General features: G+C 39.6%; 2 protein-coding genes across 2 annotated transcripts; both read right to left on the reverse strand.

Moving 5' to 3' along the window:
* Window positions 1–85: 85 nt before the first annotated feature.
* On the reverse strand, window positions 86–6,187 carry LOC101162536 (saxitoxin and tetrodotoxin-binding protein 1). Its single transcript, XM_023960208.1, has 6 exons — window positions 5,981–6,187; window positions 5,699–5,844; window positions 5,540–5,625; window positions 2,752–2,892; window positions 1,369–1,488; window positions 86–836 (listed from the first exon to the last, which is right to left on the reverse strand). The coding sequence occupies exons 1-6, from the start codon at window positions 6,095–6,097 to the stop codon at window positions 796–798; spliced, it is 651 nt and encodes a 216-aa protein (XP_023815976.1). The 5' UTR covers window positions 6,098–6,187; the 3' UTR covers window positions 86–795.
* Window positions 6,188–7,904: 1,717 nt separating this feature from the next.
* On the reverse strand, window positions 7,905–18,299 carry vps45 (vacuolar protein sorting 45 homolog). The gene is made up of 15 exons (XM_023959944.1): window positions 18,030–18,299; window positions 17,419–17,553; window positions 17,286–17,346; window positions 17,007–17,086; window positions 16,025–16,093; window positions 15,795–15,932; window positions 15,226–15,336; window positions 14,812–14,946; window positions 13,421–13,534; window positions 13,165–13,332; window positions 12,894–13,052; window positions 12,593–12,700; window positions 10,187–10,308; window positions 8,968–9,099; window positions 7,905–8,523 (listed from the first exon to the last, which is right to left on the reverse strand). Exons 1-15 carry the CDS (start codon window positions 18,120–18,122, stop codon window positions 8,436–8,438), a joined length of 1,713 nt encoding a protein of 570 aa, XP_023815712.1. The 5' UTR covers window positions 18,123–18,299; the 3' UTR covers window positions 7,905–8,435.
* Window positions 18,300–18,786: the final 487 nt, after the last annotated feature.

Consider the following 18,786-nt stretch of genomic DNA (forward strand, 5'->3'; position numbering starts at 1 on the left):
AAATAGAAATATATTAAATTGAGTTTTGTCAATGTTACGGAGGGAATAGGGAGTACCCAGGCGCAGAGAGGAGAGGAGGCAGGAGGAGGCAGGGAATAGGGTTTAATAACATAAACTAAAGACAAAAACAAAACCACTGCATACGGCAGGCTAGAATCTCGAGACAAAGCACTCAGCTCGAAAAACCGGGGAAGAATACAATATGGACCAGCACAGGAGGAAGGGAAAGACAGGACTTAAATACATACAAGGCAACAAGACACAGGTGGAAACACTCAGGACTGATGGGGCAAGGTAAAACTCGAAACAACAACAAAACAGGAAATACTACAAAATAAAACAGGAAATCAAGGAACAAAACACAAAGTGACTGAAACCGTAACAGTCAAATCATCAACAAATTTAAAAAAAAATCAAATTACCTTATATTTTGACAGTAATGAAAAAACCTAAACACAGCCTGTGTTTTAGTGGCAAATATATGACTTATAGATGCACACATTCTCTTTTTGTATGTTTTGGAATTAATTTTTTTTGTTTACAAGGAATAAATCAGAGTCATCATCTACTTTTTATTGAAGGAGAAAAAGCTTGTTCACTTAAAGAGTTTTATTTGCAAAAGAGACAGAGAGAAACCTTAAGTAAATGTCTCAACTGTAAGAAAAAAAAGCTTATTTTTAAAAAACAAACTTTTATTACAAAAAAACAAACAAATATTTTTAGTTCAATATATGTTTTTTAATGTCTTAATCATAAAATACATTTGTTTATGTTCAAAAAGGACATTTTGTTGTGTCAGTCATCCGTCTGGCCTTTCCTCTCATCCGGGCAAGTCTCTGCAGAAAAAAAAAGATTTCAAACTCTGACCCCCCCCCCTTTTCACTCTTACATGTCACCAAAGACCCGGATCACCACAGGCGCCCGGTCATCCCAGACGTCCATCAGCCTTTTAAACTAAAATAAACTCCCAAATCTGACGTTCCAAATTGTATTAATTTTTTTCTTTCACCAGAAGCTTGTTATAAACTGCCACAAACTCACACAAGCAACTTAGCTTTTAGGACATTTTTACCTCCAGAGAAAAAGAAAAAAAAAAGGACAAATTAAGGTCAAATTTACAAAATAAACAAATCAAGGTGAAAATGTAATGTTTTTACTATTCAAATATTTCACACTTAACACATTGCAATAAAAATCCAGCATGAAAAGCAAGATTCCTTTAAAGTTGTGCAGCTTTTTGTTGAATGGGGGACAATTTATATTTATTTTTTCTACCTTTTTAAAAATATTTCCACTTTTTCAATGTACGTGCTTCGTAAAACTTTGCAAAAAACATGGCGGTATCATAAAAGTTAAAGCATCACCGACCTGTTTTACCATCGTAGAGGAAGTCGGCTGGGACGTTGAATTTTAGGCACTCTGCTATCCTCCTGTGTTCACTTGAAGCAGCCTTTAGCTCATCGATATCCTGGTGTTCCCCTTCCCTTCCTGGGTTAAAAAAAATGAAAATTGTGAGGAACGTGGAAAAGCTCGGCTTCAATTACAGCTCAGCAGAATGGCACACACATTTAAAATATGCAAAGCAATGACAGAAAATGGTGCAAACAGATTGCACTGAGGCATGTGAATTAAAAACCAACAAACCAGATTGATTTTTAAAAATGGGGAGGAATTTAATTATAAATGCAAAAACCAATGACACAAAGGGATTCCTGCATAAGATAAGTACTGATTGAGGTAAAAGGGTTTAACTTTCCCTTTGTTTGCAAACAAAGTAATAAAGAAATTGTGTAAACAAGAAAAATCAAAAATGTTCTACTTGGAATTTACTTGAATTTGTCTTGTGAGGTTGCAAAGACCTAAACTGGGGTTCAAATGGGTCACACAAATGTCACATGTGAGTTTCTCCTTCTTCTTTGATAAAATCCTCCAAATGTCACATCATGTTGCACTTATGGACTCACATACATCAGATCAAGAATGAACCCAATATGGGACAACTGTGTGAGTATTTTGTAGAGAATAATTTTAGTTGGAACTTTTAATACTTAAAAAAAACAGCAATTCTTTTTTTTATTTTTTTGAGAACTGAGTTTCTGCAGTTTACAATTTTTGTCTCAAAGTGAGATACAGCCCTGAAAAAGTCCTTCGACACCATCAAACATTCACTACAATACTGCTTTTCTGGTCCTGGTATTTCTTTTTTCTGTCTATGTATATTTAGTGTATAGAATGAGAGATTTTCAAGAGCCTTAATTTGTTTTACTTTATGTTTTTCCCCATCACCTTGAACCCAGAATGTTCTTTTTCACATTTTCTTCTCTTTACTGCTTGATCTCTGGAGTTCTAGATGCCTAAATGAAAGTAGGCGGAGCCTGCTGCCCCCCAATCAATACAATCAAAACGTTTGATTGACAGATTTCATGTATCTTTCAAGTGATAGTACGGGTGTGGCCTTCCAACAAGCTCACTCCAGATTGGTTAGAGTGGTTGCCATAGAAACTCAGACCAATCGCTGCCTACTGACGTCGTCAACATGGCGGCGTCAATAGTGCAAAAAGATAAATAAATAAAAGGATTTAATTTGGTTGGAGGTGGAAAGAAACCATTTCAATGGGTGTCACACACTCACTCAGTCAACATTTGTCTTGTCTTGTCAAAAGTTCCTGGCTTTCACATGTGTTTTTGGTGGGTTTTTGACCCTGTTCCGTCGTAAAAAGTGTCAAGCTTGCTGTGTTTCTGTTGTCTTACTGTACATGAGCAGTGTTCTGGCCGGCCTTCCCTGGAAGACAAGGTTGTAGAGGGTGACCAGGCTGCCTGGGATGAACTGGTACATGTGGGCCCGGCCCTGGTCGTCATAGGGAGACACCTCGCCGTCCACCTCTTTCACTCCTGCAGGATAATGACAACGAACAGCCACAATAGGGGTTTGCACGAGCCATGCCGCATCACAAAGGACCAGGGTCATCCAGTACTTGGACACTTCCACCTGCTACCGTCTGCGGGAACTTGCCTGCGCATACAAAAAGCTTTCAGACAATTGAACTCACGATAGTACCTTCAGTAATCCCGAAACTTCATAATACTTGTGCACAACTACTGATGCCGTAGTAGCAACTGTCCTCACAGGTGAATACAGATTGTCTGCAGCGTAAAATGGCTAAACCTGTACGGGACATGCAGACAGCCCGCACGAAATGTCAAGGTTGTAGACCAGGGGTCCCCAAACCTTTTCCAGCGAGGGCCACCTGACTTTTCCATTCTCTGATCGGGGGCCAGGGTCAGTTTGAAACTGAAAAAACTGTAACAGTCGCAGGGGGGCCTGAATGTAAACTGAAAGCCACACATAACCAAACAGTAATAACCCAATATGATATCAAATACTCCTCTCTGGGTTCTTCACCAAAAATATATATTTACATATAATAATCAGCAAATACATAATAAGACTCTTTATGAAATCAGTAAAATACAAATAACCCTCTCTGGGTTCTTTACATAAAAAGTCATGAAAATATAAAGTAATAGTATTTTAGATTTTAGAAAATCAATAATAACCAAATAAATCTTTGTGGGTTGTTCACAGAAATAAGGCTTCTGTTGTCCATTCACAATCTTAGGTAAATGTTCAACTTCAGTTGTAAGAGCAGAATCTCTTAAATGATTCATATGAACAGTCTCTTTAGGTTTTTGTGTTCTTTCCTTATAATCCAGTTTTAGAGGTTTTCTGGAGGCTAGCCTAGTAGAAACCACCGTTTGTTCTCTCTGATCAATGTTTCCCTTACCTTTGTCATTATTCTGTTTTGACAGGGGCGGGGGGTGGGGGGGGGGTCACGTTAAAGTTCCATGACTGGGGCAAAGTGAGGTTGCAGTAGCAACCTTGTCAATTCATATTAACTTTACTGATGTGAGGATTCCGCTTTCCATGCTTCCATGAGTCTCGATCACATGGCCAGGCTATAAAAAAATATGAATAATATAATAATAATAATAATGCTGTAAAAAGAAAAAAAGGGCCTCTCTCTGGTATTGTTCCGGCGGGCCGGGTCCGGCCCGCGGGCCGTAGTTTGGGGACTCCTGTTGTACACTGCTCAGAGATCCAGTACAGAGAAAATCTTCGTGCGCATCTTTTTCCACAGGCATGCTGCGAGCAACAGGTCGCAGCGAACACATCTACAACACGCAAGGGTAGTAAAGGTGAAGTAAGTGAGATGCATGTGTGTTGTACAGATATTTCATTCCCCCAAACTCCACGTAATAAGTGTGTGCCCCTTGGGCAATCCTTGCACGCAGCCTGGGTGTTCAAAATGGGAAAATTTGACAATCAGCGTATCTTACAGGTGTACTACGGGCGCTCATGTATCACCTGCAGCATATGCATGCTAAAAGTAAGGAGTCAGTACGCGCACCTGTCTAAAGACTTGCATCACTGTACAACAGCATCACGCCATACGTCATAAGTGTGTGTAACTTCCATTATCCTTACAATTACCTCACACACAAAGAGGGGATTCTCCATTTTCGCCACCACCTTTGAAATGGCTGATTGAGCCTCAAGGGTGAACGTTCCCAGTGGTCTCTTTAATTATGATAATGTCATTTTTAACACAAAAATAAAGAACTTGTGTCGTTTTCTAGGACACCATTGGTAAGCCTCCCCTCATTTCCCATCATCCTTTTGTTTACGCTCCTTCTCGCTAGTTTACAGTCCCTCACAACCCCATCCTCACAACATTGGCGGTGCAACAAAAATGGCGAGCATTATTGCAGCTGTCCAGGCGTAAAGTTTAGATGCAGATTCCAGCTCAGACGAGGAAAACAAAGACGTTCTTGGATCTATTTGTCTGCAGGTGGATGCATCAGAACGGAGCGGAGCAGGAAGCTCCGTCGATTGTAGCGTACGTCACCGCTACAACCTTTATTAAGCAGCATTCTTTCGTCTGGTCCTGATTCACAACAATTTGAATAAAAGAAACTACTCAGGAATAAAGTTTTCATTTTCTTTATGTTTATGTCATCCATTGTCAGAAAAATGCTACAAAAACACAATTTTCACTGAAGCGGGAGCTCCTGCACTACCAAAAAACCCACAGTAGCTGCACGGGGGCTTGTGACTCAGGTCTGAAGGTCCTACGTACTGTATGTCATTCCCTGTCTACACTACTGTCAGATGTGCAACAGCCATGAAACTCATTTAACCCTGCCTGGTCCTTGGTATTTTTGTACCTTCTTATTCTATATTATTTGTGTACTTTTCTATCTGTAAGGTACTACTACAGCATTCTGCAAGTATCTCTGTTTTAGCTTGTCAAACAGTTCTTCTCATCCTAAGCAGTTCATAGCATCGTTGACCTTGTATTGATCTTGCATATGACAAATAAACCCTCAACAATACTGACATCAATAAAACAAAAGAGCTTTTTTTCTCTTCCTCTGGTCCCTATGAAGGCGTTGTTTTTTTGTCAGAGAGACCAATCTGTCAGCTCGGCCTTTCAGAGAAAGAAAACCAACCGTTTGTTGACAGTGGGCCACTTCTTACCTGCACTGACCAGATGTAAGCTGTGGTTGGACGTGTCGGGGTCGGGAATCGACATGTTGAATCGGAAGAAAATGCATGTTCCGTTTCTGCAGAAAGAAAACCAGCCCTAGTTGAAGGCGCTGCCAGACTTCAGCCGGACCTTCTTCTTCCTGAACTCACGCTCTGATAGCCTCAGTGATGAGGAAGGTTCTGTTGTCGCCGTTGTGCTTCATCTCCACCGTGGAGCTGCCGGCACTCCTGAGTATATTCTGGCCTGCAGGGTAGTCAGTGAAGGCCTCCACCAGAACCCAACGAACATCTGACAGCTGTGAGGAGAAACAGCAAAAAAAAAAAAAAAAATGGAAAAGGGAACCTTCTCCAACATGAAAAAACAAAAAAAAACCTCCTCCTTAAGAAGCTTGGCCGCTCCTTTTCTGTGTCCAATCTTCATCTGATCCCCACCTGGTGCAGGTCGTGTCTCTCCACCTTCAGCGGCAGGTCACAGTCGTCTGCAGCAGAAGCTGGGCAGCAGCCGAGCAGAACCAGAAGCAAAGCGGCGTCCCGGAACAGAAGCGGCATTCTGGATCAGCAGAGCCTGCTTCAGTTTGGCAGCCAGAGAGATTTGGAGAGATGCTGCTCGTGAAACGCTGGACGATGGAGGCCGGGTCAAAGATTCTGTTTGCTGTTGTGTGTAACAATTAACTGGCATCCCTTCGGACTGTTGCCTCATCAATACCGGACCCTGGACATCATGGGAGAACTTCAGAACTCAGAGTATGAATATATGTTTTTGGTTTGATGGTTTGTGTCTAGTTTATTTCTTCAAGGTTTTGTTGTCCTTTCCTTCATTCATTTTATTGCTTTCTTTTCTTCTTCAAAAACATTTTTCCTGTTTTATTTTCTGTGAATAATTCATTTATTATTAGTCTTCCTCAGGATTTCTGAAGGATTGTTTTTGTTCCTAATGTTTACTCCATGCCACAACTCAGAGGCGAATTTTGGATGAACTCTTGTCGCTCTGCAGAAACTATGTCCCAGAAAACACCAGTTTTTTTTAATTTAGTCTCAAAACAGCAAAATCCTCAGTAAAAGACCTCTGGGAAGGCTTTGAAAATAGCTCACAAGATGATCGGAGTGGGGCGTTAAGATAATTTACACAATGGAAAAAGAAAGACCCGACTGAAAAAGCAGACCAAGGTCAAAGACAGAAGACTCCAGACCGCCTTAAAACACTGAATCTAGCTCCGTGACCCTTGTGCTATCCTAGGCACTTTAACGTTGGGAGGTGGGTCATCTAGACCCACTAGACAGTGCTCTGAACCTTTTTTCTTCAATGATTTGTGATCTTCACTGGTGTCCATGGATTACATGAAATCTTTTTATCCACCTTTGTCATGGTAGGGAGAACACGTCAATGTAAGGGTGGGGTCATCTAAGATAGCACAAGGGTTAAGGTGAGGTTTTTTCTGTTTTTATATATTCTTGTCTCTTCTTAATGTTTTTCATATTTACAAGTTTTTTTCATCGTCTTTTGTTTCTATTGCCGTGTTTTTACCTTTTTTTGGTCAAAAATACATATTTCATTCTTATTATTCAGCATCTTTTTTGTATGAACGTGTGCTCATAAAATCTAGATGAGCCTTTTATGCTCTAGTTTTTGATGTTGTTTGACCTCCATTTTTGGTCAGTTTGGTGTTTTTGAGTTTTCAAAGAGAACACAAGGTAAACATGCGAAAGGCAAACAGACCTATAGCCAGTGCAAATGCTGACAAACTGGGAAAAACCTGCTGACAACAGCAAAAAAATGTAAATTAGAATGTAGAACAAACACTCTGAAAGTGGTTGCAGGAGAGGCGGATCATCAGTCATAAATGTCTGCATTTTTGCTACTTTTTTGGAAAAAAAATCATCTTAAAAAATCTAATTTCAAACTTATAGAAACCTATATTTATTAAAGAAAAAACTAAAGATTTGTCCTGAAAGACACAATAAAAAAACAGGGATGTTTAATAACTTTTCAATGTAAACATTTAACTTTTGTCACACAAAAAACCAAAGCAACATTTTTGTTATGTGTGATGTTTAAACATGTTTTTTCCCTTTAATTTATGCAAAAATTAGAGTTTGCACAATTTCTTTACATTAAAAACATTTAGTTCACCTCTAAATTGAGTTTTTATTTTATTTTAAATAACAAAGACATGATGTGCAGCCTTTTTGCGCTGATAACTTTGAGGGAATTGTTCGAAAGCATAAAAAAATTTTAATTTAATTTTTACCTGATGTTTATGTGAAAACAATGAGCCTGTTTTGAATTATGCCATCGCTTAATTGCTTTTTTTAAGTATAAATAGGCTTAAAAGAACAACAAAGTAAAATCTCTTGCTTTGTTTTTTGACTTGTAATATTTATTTGACGTTCAGTCATTCACTTACAGAAACCTACAGATCCAAATAAAAACAACAAACGTTCTTGTTACGGGTCAAAAACACAAGTTACAAACTCCAGACCTGGACAAAGAGGGGATCCGATTTGACCAAAGGTGCTGTGGAATGTTTGGTTTCATGGGCTTCAACACGTCTGTTATCTCTATGATGAGTAAAATCAATAGAAGCCATTACACCGCTTTCCACCAATCAAATCAACAACATTGTGCGGCACCAATACCACATTCTAGGCCTTATATAGTTTTTGCCATCAGGGTTTTTTTTAGTTTGAGTGTCGTATTGTTATGTGCACCGGTGTTCCAAACATTCCAGTCGGTTAAACAACACGGAAACGGGGTCAGCGGATGCGGTCCGGATGCATCACAGCGATGCCCGACCGTTCACACGCATGAAGGCGGGCGGAGGGAGCCAGGCTGAGCGTCCAACGCAGGAGAAATGGATGTAGAGGAAACTGGGGTGGGGGGCGCTGTTTAGCGCCTGTTGCTATGGCGACCGGCCACCTGTGATCTGTCGCTACCACTGCTCTGACCCGTCGCCAACATCACCTCCTCCAGAAAGCTGAATGAGAACAAAAGGAAAGAGAGAATTTATGTTTAAACAAAAAAACTTATTTTTTGAGTCACTAATTAACCAACAACTCCAATAATGTTTCTATTTAGCTGCTGCTAGAAAACCCACGATCCTATAGCGTTCCAAGGCCGTAAGCACGTCAAATGTTAAAGGATAAAGTGAACAAACACACGGTGCATTACAAAAAACACATACGTTTGTGTAAAACGCCCCATTTCCTGTTGGCAGCAGACAAACTCTGAGTGGATGATTAACAGACGCCAACAAGGTTGTTGCCCTTTGGATGGCTTCTCCAGTCAAACTCAAGCCAATTTTTCTTTTTTATTATATCAAATGTGATCATTAAATCAAATCAATGGAAGGAGGTTTGTTGTAACCAGAAGGGGTTACTGAGGAGATGAAGAATGTGTGCTCAGCGTGGCGGTCTGACACCTCTTCGTGTTCTGGATGGTACTTCCTCCCAGGACGATGCGGACGCCGGGGGTGTTGCGGTTTAGGTTGTAAACAGTCAGAGCTTCTTCATACGTGGCTCCACCGATTATAAACACCATGATGTCTTGTGGCCTGGAACACAAAACACAAATGTTGGTGCTTTAAAGAGCCATGAAGAAAAAAAAAAAATCAACTTTTTCCACTGAGTTCTAATGCTGATTCGAAATTTTAATCCATTCACACATTTCTGAGTATTCTTCTAAAAAACCTGCTCTTTGAGCAGCAGCCACTCCCAACCCGTGAGTGGGTCCTCACATTGTGACATCACAAAGTGAGGAACAGCCCCTTCCAGGAAGTGTCTGGAAGCCCCGCCCCCAGCATAACACCCACTTTCTCATTGAGGTAGCGGTGATCGGCTTTCAGTTTATGAGCACAATATCCATATTGCAAAAGTCTGGACGTTTATTTGTTTTTGTGGGCAAAATGCAGACACAGAGCTCAGGCCGAGGTTGACGTCATGAAGTGGGCGGGACCCACAAGGAGAGAAAAGGCGGAGCCTCAGAGATTGAGTTGTCTTACTTCCAGGCTAAGAAAATGAGCTGCGAAAATAACAAATATTTCTTTATATGTTATTTGATATATCATATGATATGATATATGTTATATCATATGTTTTCACATATTTATGAATATAATTTACTCTAACAAGCTTAGAGAAGCATGACCTTTAACTTTACACGCCGTTTTTTCAGAGTCGCCTGCAAACGCGACTGGAAATCTTTGCCAAAACTGCGAGATGCAAACTTAAAAAAATAAGACACAAAACAGCGACATCTTCCATTAGAATAAACTACAATTGTCAAAATTTGACTAGCTTAGTGGCTTTGTGGTAGAGTGTCCGCTCAGAAACTGGAAGGTTGTGCGTTCAAATCCCGGACAAGTCAATCCAAAGGCTCTTAAAAATGGGAGCCCTGCTTGACACTCACCATTGAGGGGTTAAATTGGGGGATAAACCACCAAATGGTTTCAGAGTGCAGCTGTGTCTGCAGCTCCCCACTCACATTTTACAAACTTGGCCAAAAAAAGGCCAAAGTTAAAACTCCCAGTTTCAACGCAGACACTCCACCACGAGGACACAGAGTGGCATTTTAGTTAAAAAAAACAAAACAAAAAAACCCCCCGAAAGGTGTGAGTTCTTCCACCCTCAGGTGTGTGTTACCTGTCCCTGAGGCTGCTGGCTCCCAGGTAAGGAAACTGACTGTCTTTGAGTCGACCTTTGATCAGCTGATCCAGCGTGTCATGGAGAAGAGGTTGATGCTGAGTGTAGACGTTCTCAACCCCCTAAAAACACACAACACGGACCAAATAACTCCACCCCTGAAACCTTTTTACAATAAAGCTGGATATTAGAGTCTCATAAAGGGACAAAACTCGGTTGATGTTTTATTTCGAAAAAGGAACTTCCTGTTTTCAATCTAAAATTAACTTTTACTAACTAATATCTATAAATATCTTTAGCAGTGACAGCTTTCATGTGACGGTCTGGTTGCATAGACTCATTCATACATACATACATACATTCATATCCTATTTTGGAGAATCCTATCTCATTAGCATGATCCAAACTTTGCCTAAAAAACACATTGTATATAACTGAGTCCGTGTTTTCTGCCCTGTAGTTCAACATCCTTCCACTAGGGGCAGTAGAAGGTCTTTTTTTTAAACAACTGCTTCCATGAAATCTCAGACATTTTCGGCGGGAAATGTTTAGCAAATTTTCTAAACTGTACGCTGAGAAAAACTCGACTGCGGTTATTCATATTTTCAAATGACAATTTGCTGTGTAAAAGAATGCAAAATTTCTTGATAATTTATTCTTTATAATGCAGTTACACCACAGTAAAAATGTGTGGATCAAATTAAAGCCAGTGGGTAAATAAGATGTTTTTGTCAATATTATTGTATCTTAAACTAACATTGTTGTGACCAAAACCTAACAAATCACCAAAAATATCATCATCGATACTATCTAAGTAATTACTATCAAATTATTAAAATTTGTGGATTGTAATTTTCATGAATGGGCTTAAATTTACTCTTAAATAATAAAAAATTGAATTTTCTGTCAATTCTTTAGTGGGCTTTAGAGGGTGCTCTTTCAGGACGTTATTAATGTAAAAACGTGAGGTGAGCTAAAGTTTGAAACGACAAAATTGGCAGACTTTGAGGCCTAAAACTGACAAGAATTTTTCCTCCTAAAAAACAAGCCCCTATTATCAACACTCCACCTCCATGCTTAAAGGTTTCCACAGTCCCTGTTCTCATTTTTCCCCTTGTTTTATCAACAAACAAATTGGCTTAACTCCACTTTAATCTCCATGTAAAACTTTATTTCTATAATTTCTAGTAAGTGAAATTTCTCCAGCGCAAGTTCCATATTTGGTTAGTCGTTTTTTAAAACATACAGCGATGACCTTTAGTTATCCGGCTAAGTTGACTGTGTGAAGGGTCAGGCCGAGCTTGTAGATGTTTTGAAATCACCGTCCTACAGATAAACGTACAGGAACTCCTAGAGGACATTTCTTATCGTTTTCACTCTCACTACGTTTGCACATTATAACCAGGCGTGCATCGATCAGATTGTAGTCAGAATAGCTGAGTTCTAGCAACAACAAAAGTCTAATTGGACGGTTTTTCACCTGTTCTTCTAGACAGGAGAATGAAAACGTTCCTATAAACTTTAAAAAAACAGCACTCTCTGTCAATCTTCAGGTAGATCTATTTCGTCGTGTTTCATTTTTTCCTGTTAGGTGCTGAAAATGATGTAAAAGCCGCAGAAATCCTAGTGAATAATCTTCTTTTTCTTCTAACTTGTCATGTTGTTTTGACTTTGGTGTTTGTATGCAAAAAACACTTAAATAAAAATGGTATATTTCACATTTTGATTCAAATATGACTCTTTTCGACTGTTATTTTCTTTCTCCTTGTTTCTGGTGGTTTTCTAAGACGGGGTTAGGCAGGTTTGTGATGTTCCTGCTTCCTCACCTGATGTTTTGTTTCTTCAGTTCGATTTGATTGAATTTCTCACTGGCATTTAAAAAATAAATAATTTTCCATTCATATATATGCATATCTAGACGCAGAGGTATCTCTATTTGTTATTAACAAAAACTATTAGGATCATCTAACAACAAAAATATGATAAAAATATTTTTAAATGACTTTTTTGACCAAACTGGGGAGAAAAACACCAAATTTTACAAACATTGTTTTGCTTAATTAACAATTAAAGATGGTTTCTGATATTTTTGCGTTTTGAAACAGTTTTGTAGCTTGGAAACACTAAAAAATAAGTGAGAGGACACTTCTTCCTGCTTTAAGTTGTACTATATTTTTAATTTGGCTATAATTACCCACAAGCCACAAAGTCCCTACTTAGTGGACTATATTTAAATATTTTTTATAAGTTTTCATCTTAAGGACACAGTGAATTCATATTTAGTCTTTGTAAAATGTTTGTTTTACAAAAAAAAGTAGTGAGTATGTGCTTGAATTGCGTTAAAATATACTAAACGATACAGTCTTTTAGGGGTAGTGAGGGAATTCAGACATAATAGAGTTGTACCTTAAGTCCTTTAAAAAATTGTTTAGTGATGGAGACAGCGTCTGTCGGCGTGATGAGGTCACTTCCTCTGATTCTCTTGCCGCCATACTCCACCACAGCCTGCACCATCTGTGAGAGGCGAGCAGAAACCTGTCAGCTTCACTGCCCCCTAGAGGCACGACACCGAAACTGCATGCTGAACTTGGTTCCCCCAATGCACCGCATAACCGAGCGTTCGTTCTATTAATGCAGACTAGTTTCCGATGTGAACATGGAAGCTAAAACTGCGGTGAAGATGAGGAGTTGGGTGAGGAAGCATCACCCTGCGGTGTCGCTCAGACACGCCCCTCCTGTTCAGGTCTTCCATCAGGGATGGGAGGATGCTGCTGCTGTGGCGCTCGTATCTTAAAGCGTAGAGCATGACGAGACGAACGGCGTCCAGCTCCGAGATGCGAGGATTCTGCAGCAGCCTCCGGACAACCTGAAAGACGACATTTCTTTATTCTTTCATCATAAACCTGCTAAAAAAGACGCATTTCGAAGAAAACGTTCACATCAAATTTAAATCGAGGACATGGAAAACAGATGACTACCTGCTGAGCGTTGGAGTGGTCGTTCTGACACGCCAGCTCCTGCTCCACCTCCGACACCTCCATCAGCTTCCGCTCTGACACCAACCGGGACAGCTCCCCAACCACTGTCACGTGTTTGGACACGGTTCCGGACATCTTCTTGAACTGGGGGTAGTTATCGACAAAAGCCTGCAAAAAAAAAAAAAACATTGCGCAGGGTTATTAGGACAAATTAAATCCTTTTTAAAAAGGAAGGCGGAATCAGACGGAGTCAGACCTTCATGTCACTGATGGACTCCAGCTTCTCCTGACCTTTGGGTCTCTTCTTCTGGAAATCCTCCATCAGGTTCTTGATGTTCGTGCCGATCTCTCCAAAGTTCAGGTACAGGTTCTATTGCCCAGAAGGAAAGACGACATTTTATCATCAAAATATGTTTACAAACATTTGCAGTTTCTTCAAAGGCCCACTCCCATGACACTGGTGTTTCAAACATCTTCCTGGGTCATTTTTCTCATAATGGAAGACATGCATAAAATATTTTAAGATTAAAACTGCATTTCGGAGATTTCTTTATTCCAATGGTGCTAAATCAGAAGCGGATAAAAACACGATACGAAAAAGCTCGGCTTTGTAATGAAGCCGCTGCCATGGGCGGGGCGGGGCGGGGCGGAGTCTCCCTTCTGTGATTATTCTGATGCATCCACTTGCAGACAGACGGATCCTTTAACGTCGTCATTTTCTTCGTCTGAGCTGGAATCTGGCTCAAAGCTGTGCAGATGGAGAGCTCCTATATTGCTCGCCATTTTTGTTGTACTGTTAATCCTAGGCTATGTCTGAATTCCCGCCCTAACCCCTAACTACTAAAAAACTATATAGTGCGGCACTATGTAGTGCCCTGGATTTCAAAAGCAATTCAGACACCATGCTCACTACTATTTCCTTTTTTGATATGACATCATCAATTTAACAAATCTAAAATTGATCTACTAGATATGAGTGTAGTGCGACAATTATTTATGGGTCCACCATCTTCTGAAGATAAAAATATTGATAAACTATATTATTAACAGACGTGTCTGTTAATAATAGTTGGCGTCTGTTTATTAAAAAACTACATTTAAATGCATTTCTTTGGCAAAAATTGTCCCGATGCAATGCATTGTGGTCTTTATTCGCCGAGCATCGATGCTTGTGGTTTTTCGCAGAGACTTCTGGGAAATTTCTAGCGCACTGTATTGTAGATTCGGACAGCACTTCAAAATGGCGAACGCCCTATATAGTGCACTATGTAGTGTTTAGTGAAGGAATTTGAACACAACTTTAGGCTGGAGGTGTGAGGGGCTGTAAGCTAGCGGGAGAGTATGTAAACAAATGTGTGGCGGAAAGACGGTGAGCGGCTGCTCAGCCCCAACGGTTACGCCCACAACTCAGAGGTGAATTTGTAATGCTGCTCTGCAGAAACTATGTCCTACACGACGCAGGTTTTTTTATTTTTGGTTAAATACGGCATAATCGTGAGGGAATGCTTATTAAACAGAGCAAAAGATGACGGAGTGGGTCTTCAACTGCAAGAAACGAATATCAGAGGTAGATCCAAACATTCTGAATGAAACAAAAATAAAATCAGTAAGGAAAGCATCAAAGTCCTCCTCCGTTCTGCGACTCACGTTGGCGTAGAACTCGTCGTTCTCTGCAGACAGCACCACCTCCTTCAGGTCTTTGCTGATCCCTGGAACTCTGGACAGGTCGATCCGGTTATTATTCAGACCCAGAAGCTCGTGGACCATTGCTTGATATGTCCACTGAAACACACACAAACACCTCTTTGAGGCTGAAGCTTCTCAAACTAAAACCTGTGGGAACTTTTGGAATAATTTATTGCTCTATTTTTGACCAAAAGCAGACCAAACTTATAAATATTTTATTAAGGTTATAATGTATTTTTGCGACTTCTCAGGCCAAATAAATAATAATAATAATAATAATAATAATAATAATAATAATAATAATAATAATAATAATAATAATAATAATAATAATGAATGGCAGCTTAAGCCACAAACGTCCCGGCGGTGCATCACCTGGTTCAGGAGCGGCGTGATGGCGTCATCGCTGCGGTCTAGGATCAGAAGCAGAGGAGGAACTTCCGTCTTCCTGAAGTCAAAAAGTTCGTATTCTTTGGTGATGATTTGCTGAAAACAGACAGATGTTGTCAAAAAAGATGAACCAAAAAGAAAGAAATACATTTTTTTTTGCTTCATGCATTCCAAATCTTCCTTTAGAATTTCCTTCAGAGAATTTTCGTTTGCATGTGTTTAATAAACTTTATTATTAAATGATGGTTAGTAGCTCTATGTGACAAACTGTTGCTGCTTAGAGAATCATCAAACTAAAACTAAATCAACTTTTTTTATTTATAAATTTTATTTTTTAACATTATTTAAATGAAGAACAATCCAAAGTACTTTTTTTATAAATATTTAAGTATTGAATTTTTCCTTTATTGAACAATTACTAGTGAAAAACAGCAAAGTATGAAGGCTAAAGTTCCGCTTTTTAAGACTTCTTTCTAAAAATGATTTGAAAACTTCCGATTATAATGTCATTTTGGTGAGAATGTGGGGTAATGGGCTGTCATTTCTCTGTAAACCTTGACACTTTCCGCGAGGCGTTTGGACATGTCTGAGGACAGCTGGTAGCGGATCATTGGACATTTCTTCAGAGCCAGAAGAACGGATGTCAGACCCTGAGTGCAGCGACTCAACATGGAGGGTTCCCAGCTCCGCCCCTGACGAACGAACAAAGAGATGCACTTTTATCCTCATTTAGCAAACCAAATCTGTCATGTGAGGCCAAGCAGCTAAAAAAAGGAAAGCTTACTCTAGCGACTCCCTGCAGGTTGAGGGAGAACAGGTGAGGGTTCACAGCGATGAAATCTCCATAAAACTCCTGGAAAAACACAAAAAGATCTTCCTGGATCTGAACTTTAAGATTCTTTCTGAGCTGCAGAAATACAACCTAAAACACTGAGATGCAGAATTTTTATAAAAACTTTGATGTAAAAAAAAATAAGATTGTTCCAAGTGTGTTTATGATAAACAAATGAGTTAGAAGCGTATTAATGCATCCACTGATGTTGTTCCAGACTGTCATCATTTCTGGTGTTTGTTATAGAACAGAAGTTTTTTTTACGGGCAATTTGATGTAGTAACTGTGGTATTCTAATCTTTTAAAGTCCCACTCTGGTTCTCATGCATTTCAAAAGTGTTTCCTGTGGTGAAATTCGCCTCCGAGTTGTGGGCGGAGCCATCATCCACCTGTTTACATGTTGTCCTGCTAGCTTACAGCCCCTCACACCCCAGTTTAACACTGTAGCAACAACGGCGAGCGATATCGGAGCTATTCAGCCGTACCGTTTGGAGTTTCCAGCTCGGACAAGAAAAATGAAGACATACATGGAATTATTTGACCATTAGTTTGTGTATGTGGCTCGCCCAGCGTGTTTTCTAAGTAGCATTTATGATCTTTTTCTTTCTTTTGCTCCCGATTCACAACAATTAGACTAAAGAAATACTTAAAAAATGCCATTTTAATCTTAATTTTCTTAATTTGTGTCCTCCGTCATCAGAAAAATGCAACAAGAACGTGATTAAAGCACCACAAACATGATTTTCATCAGAGTAGGTCTTTAAAAGGATTTGTTGCCACTTAATAGTTACTTTTGTTACACAGTCAATAACAGCTAAGACACCAAATAAAGGGTTATTTCCAGTTATTGAAACGTACAGATGGATTGTAATGAGGGGAGAAATATGTCCAATAAATTGAAGATTTAAAACACCAAGTAGGAGCCGACGCTCACCTGGACCTCAGCCACCACCTCCTGTTCATCCGCCTCAGCCAGAACTTTGATCTCACTCTTACTGATCACGTTACTGAAGTCTGAAACACAAGAAAATAGGAGCTTAGTGAGGAGTCTTATTTCATTTTGCATACATCTAATCTTTTTTAATCATTTGTTTCTTGCGTCAAGTCATTTTTAGTTATTTTGAGTTTTTTGCTTTAATATTTTTTTTTTATTCTGGAAGCAAAAGAAAATAACTGACTGCCTGAACTCTCAACAGATAAACATTTAACACACAGATGAAGTAGATGCTGTATTTGGGCCTCCTCAGCTCCTGGATTAGATGCTGAACGTTCTCCTGCACACAGAACAGGACAGAACGTTAAGACACTTTCCACAAAAAACAACAAACTGTCTGCTGGTTTTGTACCTTAGTGGGACGGAGGAAGCAAATGGCCTTCAGGTGCTTCATGCTGTCTCTGCTCTGAGAGTCGATCCGCTCGAACAAGTAAACTTCCTTCTGCAGGATCTCGGACTGCGTGTACACCACACTGACTATACTGGTCTGACACACAACACGGGTAGATTCAGTTCAAACTGCATGTCATAGCCAAAAAATAAAAATAAAAAGAAATATGCATTTAGTGAGACGAGCAACAGAGCTAAATATGTGGCTTTTATGTGGTTCCAGTTGCTGTTAAATCTTGTTTTCATCTCCAGTATGGTCAGCTGTTGACCGTCCGGTGCCTGACTGGAGGGAATTTCAGCATGGAGAGGATGCTGCGGTCTGGATCTGGAATGCTCTTATTTACAAACATGACTCATTTGAAAAACAAAGCCATTAACGTTTACATTTATTTACTTTTGTTTAAGTTTATCATTAAAACTGTACACTAACTCCTGTGTTAGCATAAGAGAACAAATACCAAGTGAAACAAAGGAGTGACAACATCTCACAGGAAGCAGGAGGACAATAGTCACGTGAGGCAACAGTATAATATGACAGAACGACAGGAGTAAAAGTGTCATTGATTGTCCCACCGTCTCTTTGTCCATGAGCAGCACCTTCATTCCGGGCCCGCTGCTCTCGATCATTTTCGAGATGTACTGCTTCACCGCGAGCGTCACGTTCATGATGGCCTCGCTGACGCACAACAACCGTGAAAACGAATCAACCAGGAAGAAAAAAAACAGCAGCAGCCTCCAAGAGTCTGTGTCGCTCCGTTTGAGGGATTTTCTGGGGTGCTATGAGGAGGACTGAGCTGTTGTGACAACACTGAAAGTCTTTTCCTGGTTTGGTGACGTCATCACGTCGTGCGTTGTAAAGTGGGAGGGACGAACCGAGCAGTTCTTCTGGGACTTGTTTTAAAATGTTAACGATGGTGTTTTTTCCTCATTTCTTCGTTTTTCGTGGAAGAATTAATTTAACATGTGCGGGTTTTTTTTTTTACATTAAAACTTGGAATTTTGGCAACATTTAAATCATTTAAAGCTTTAAGGTTTTCAATTAAATAAACATACAATTAAATTTTCTTGTTTTCTTTCAATGGATTGCTGATGTTTTCAGATGTTTTTCACTTACACTAACTGCCTTTATGGTCTTTACTAAGTTACATCCATAAACCTTAGCTTTTCCATAATCCTTTATCCTCCTCTGATCCTGTCTCTCAGCTTCCTTTTGCCAACAAAGTGAGCCTACTTTGTAAATATCTAATTAAAGGCAGGTTTTAAAGCAATAGATGTTATAATATGGACATACATTGGCTTAAATCCTACCAAAAAAATCAATTCATATAGT

Source organism: Oryzias latipes, chromosome 11, assembly GCF_002234675.1.
Source record: "Oryzias latipes chromosome 11, ASM223467v1".
In the NCBI taxonomy this organism is placed as follows: Eukaryota; Metazoa; Chordata; class Actinopteri; order Beloniformes; family Adrianichthyidae; genus Oryzias; species Oryzias latipes.

Bases quoted from the DNA above. Each gene is read 5' to 3' on its own strand.
- vps45 (XM_023959944.1), bottom strand. From the start codon at position 18,122: ATGAACGTGACGCTCGCGGTGAAGCAGTACATCTCGAAAATGATCGAG. The intron at 15,933-16,024 runs GTAAGCTTTCCT...TTCGTTCGTCAG, and splicing joins ACCTGCAGGGAGTCGCTAGA to GGGCGGAGCTGGGAACCCTC. The intron at 15,337-15,794 runs GTTTACAGAGAA...GTCTGTTTTCAG, and splicing joins GCCTCGCGGAAAGTGTCAAG to CAAATCATCACCAAAGAATA.
- LOC101162536 (XM_023960208.1), bottom strand. From the start codon at position 6,097: ATGCCGCTTCTGTTCCGGGACGCCGCTTTGCTTCTGGTTCTGCTCGGC. The intron at 5,845-5,980 runs GTGGGGATCAGA...TTCTCCTCACAG, and splicing joins AGAGACACGACCTGCACCAG to CTGTCAGATGTTCGTTGGGT. The intron at 2,893-5,539 runs GTAAGAAGTGGC...ATTATCCTGCAG, and splicing joins CTTACATCTGGTCAGTGCAG to GAGTGAAAGAGGTGGACGGC.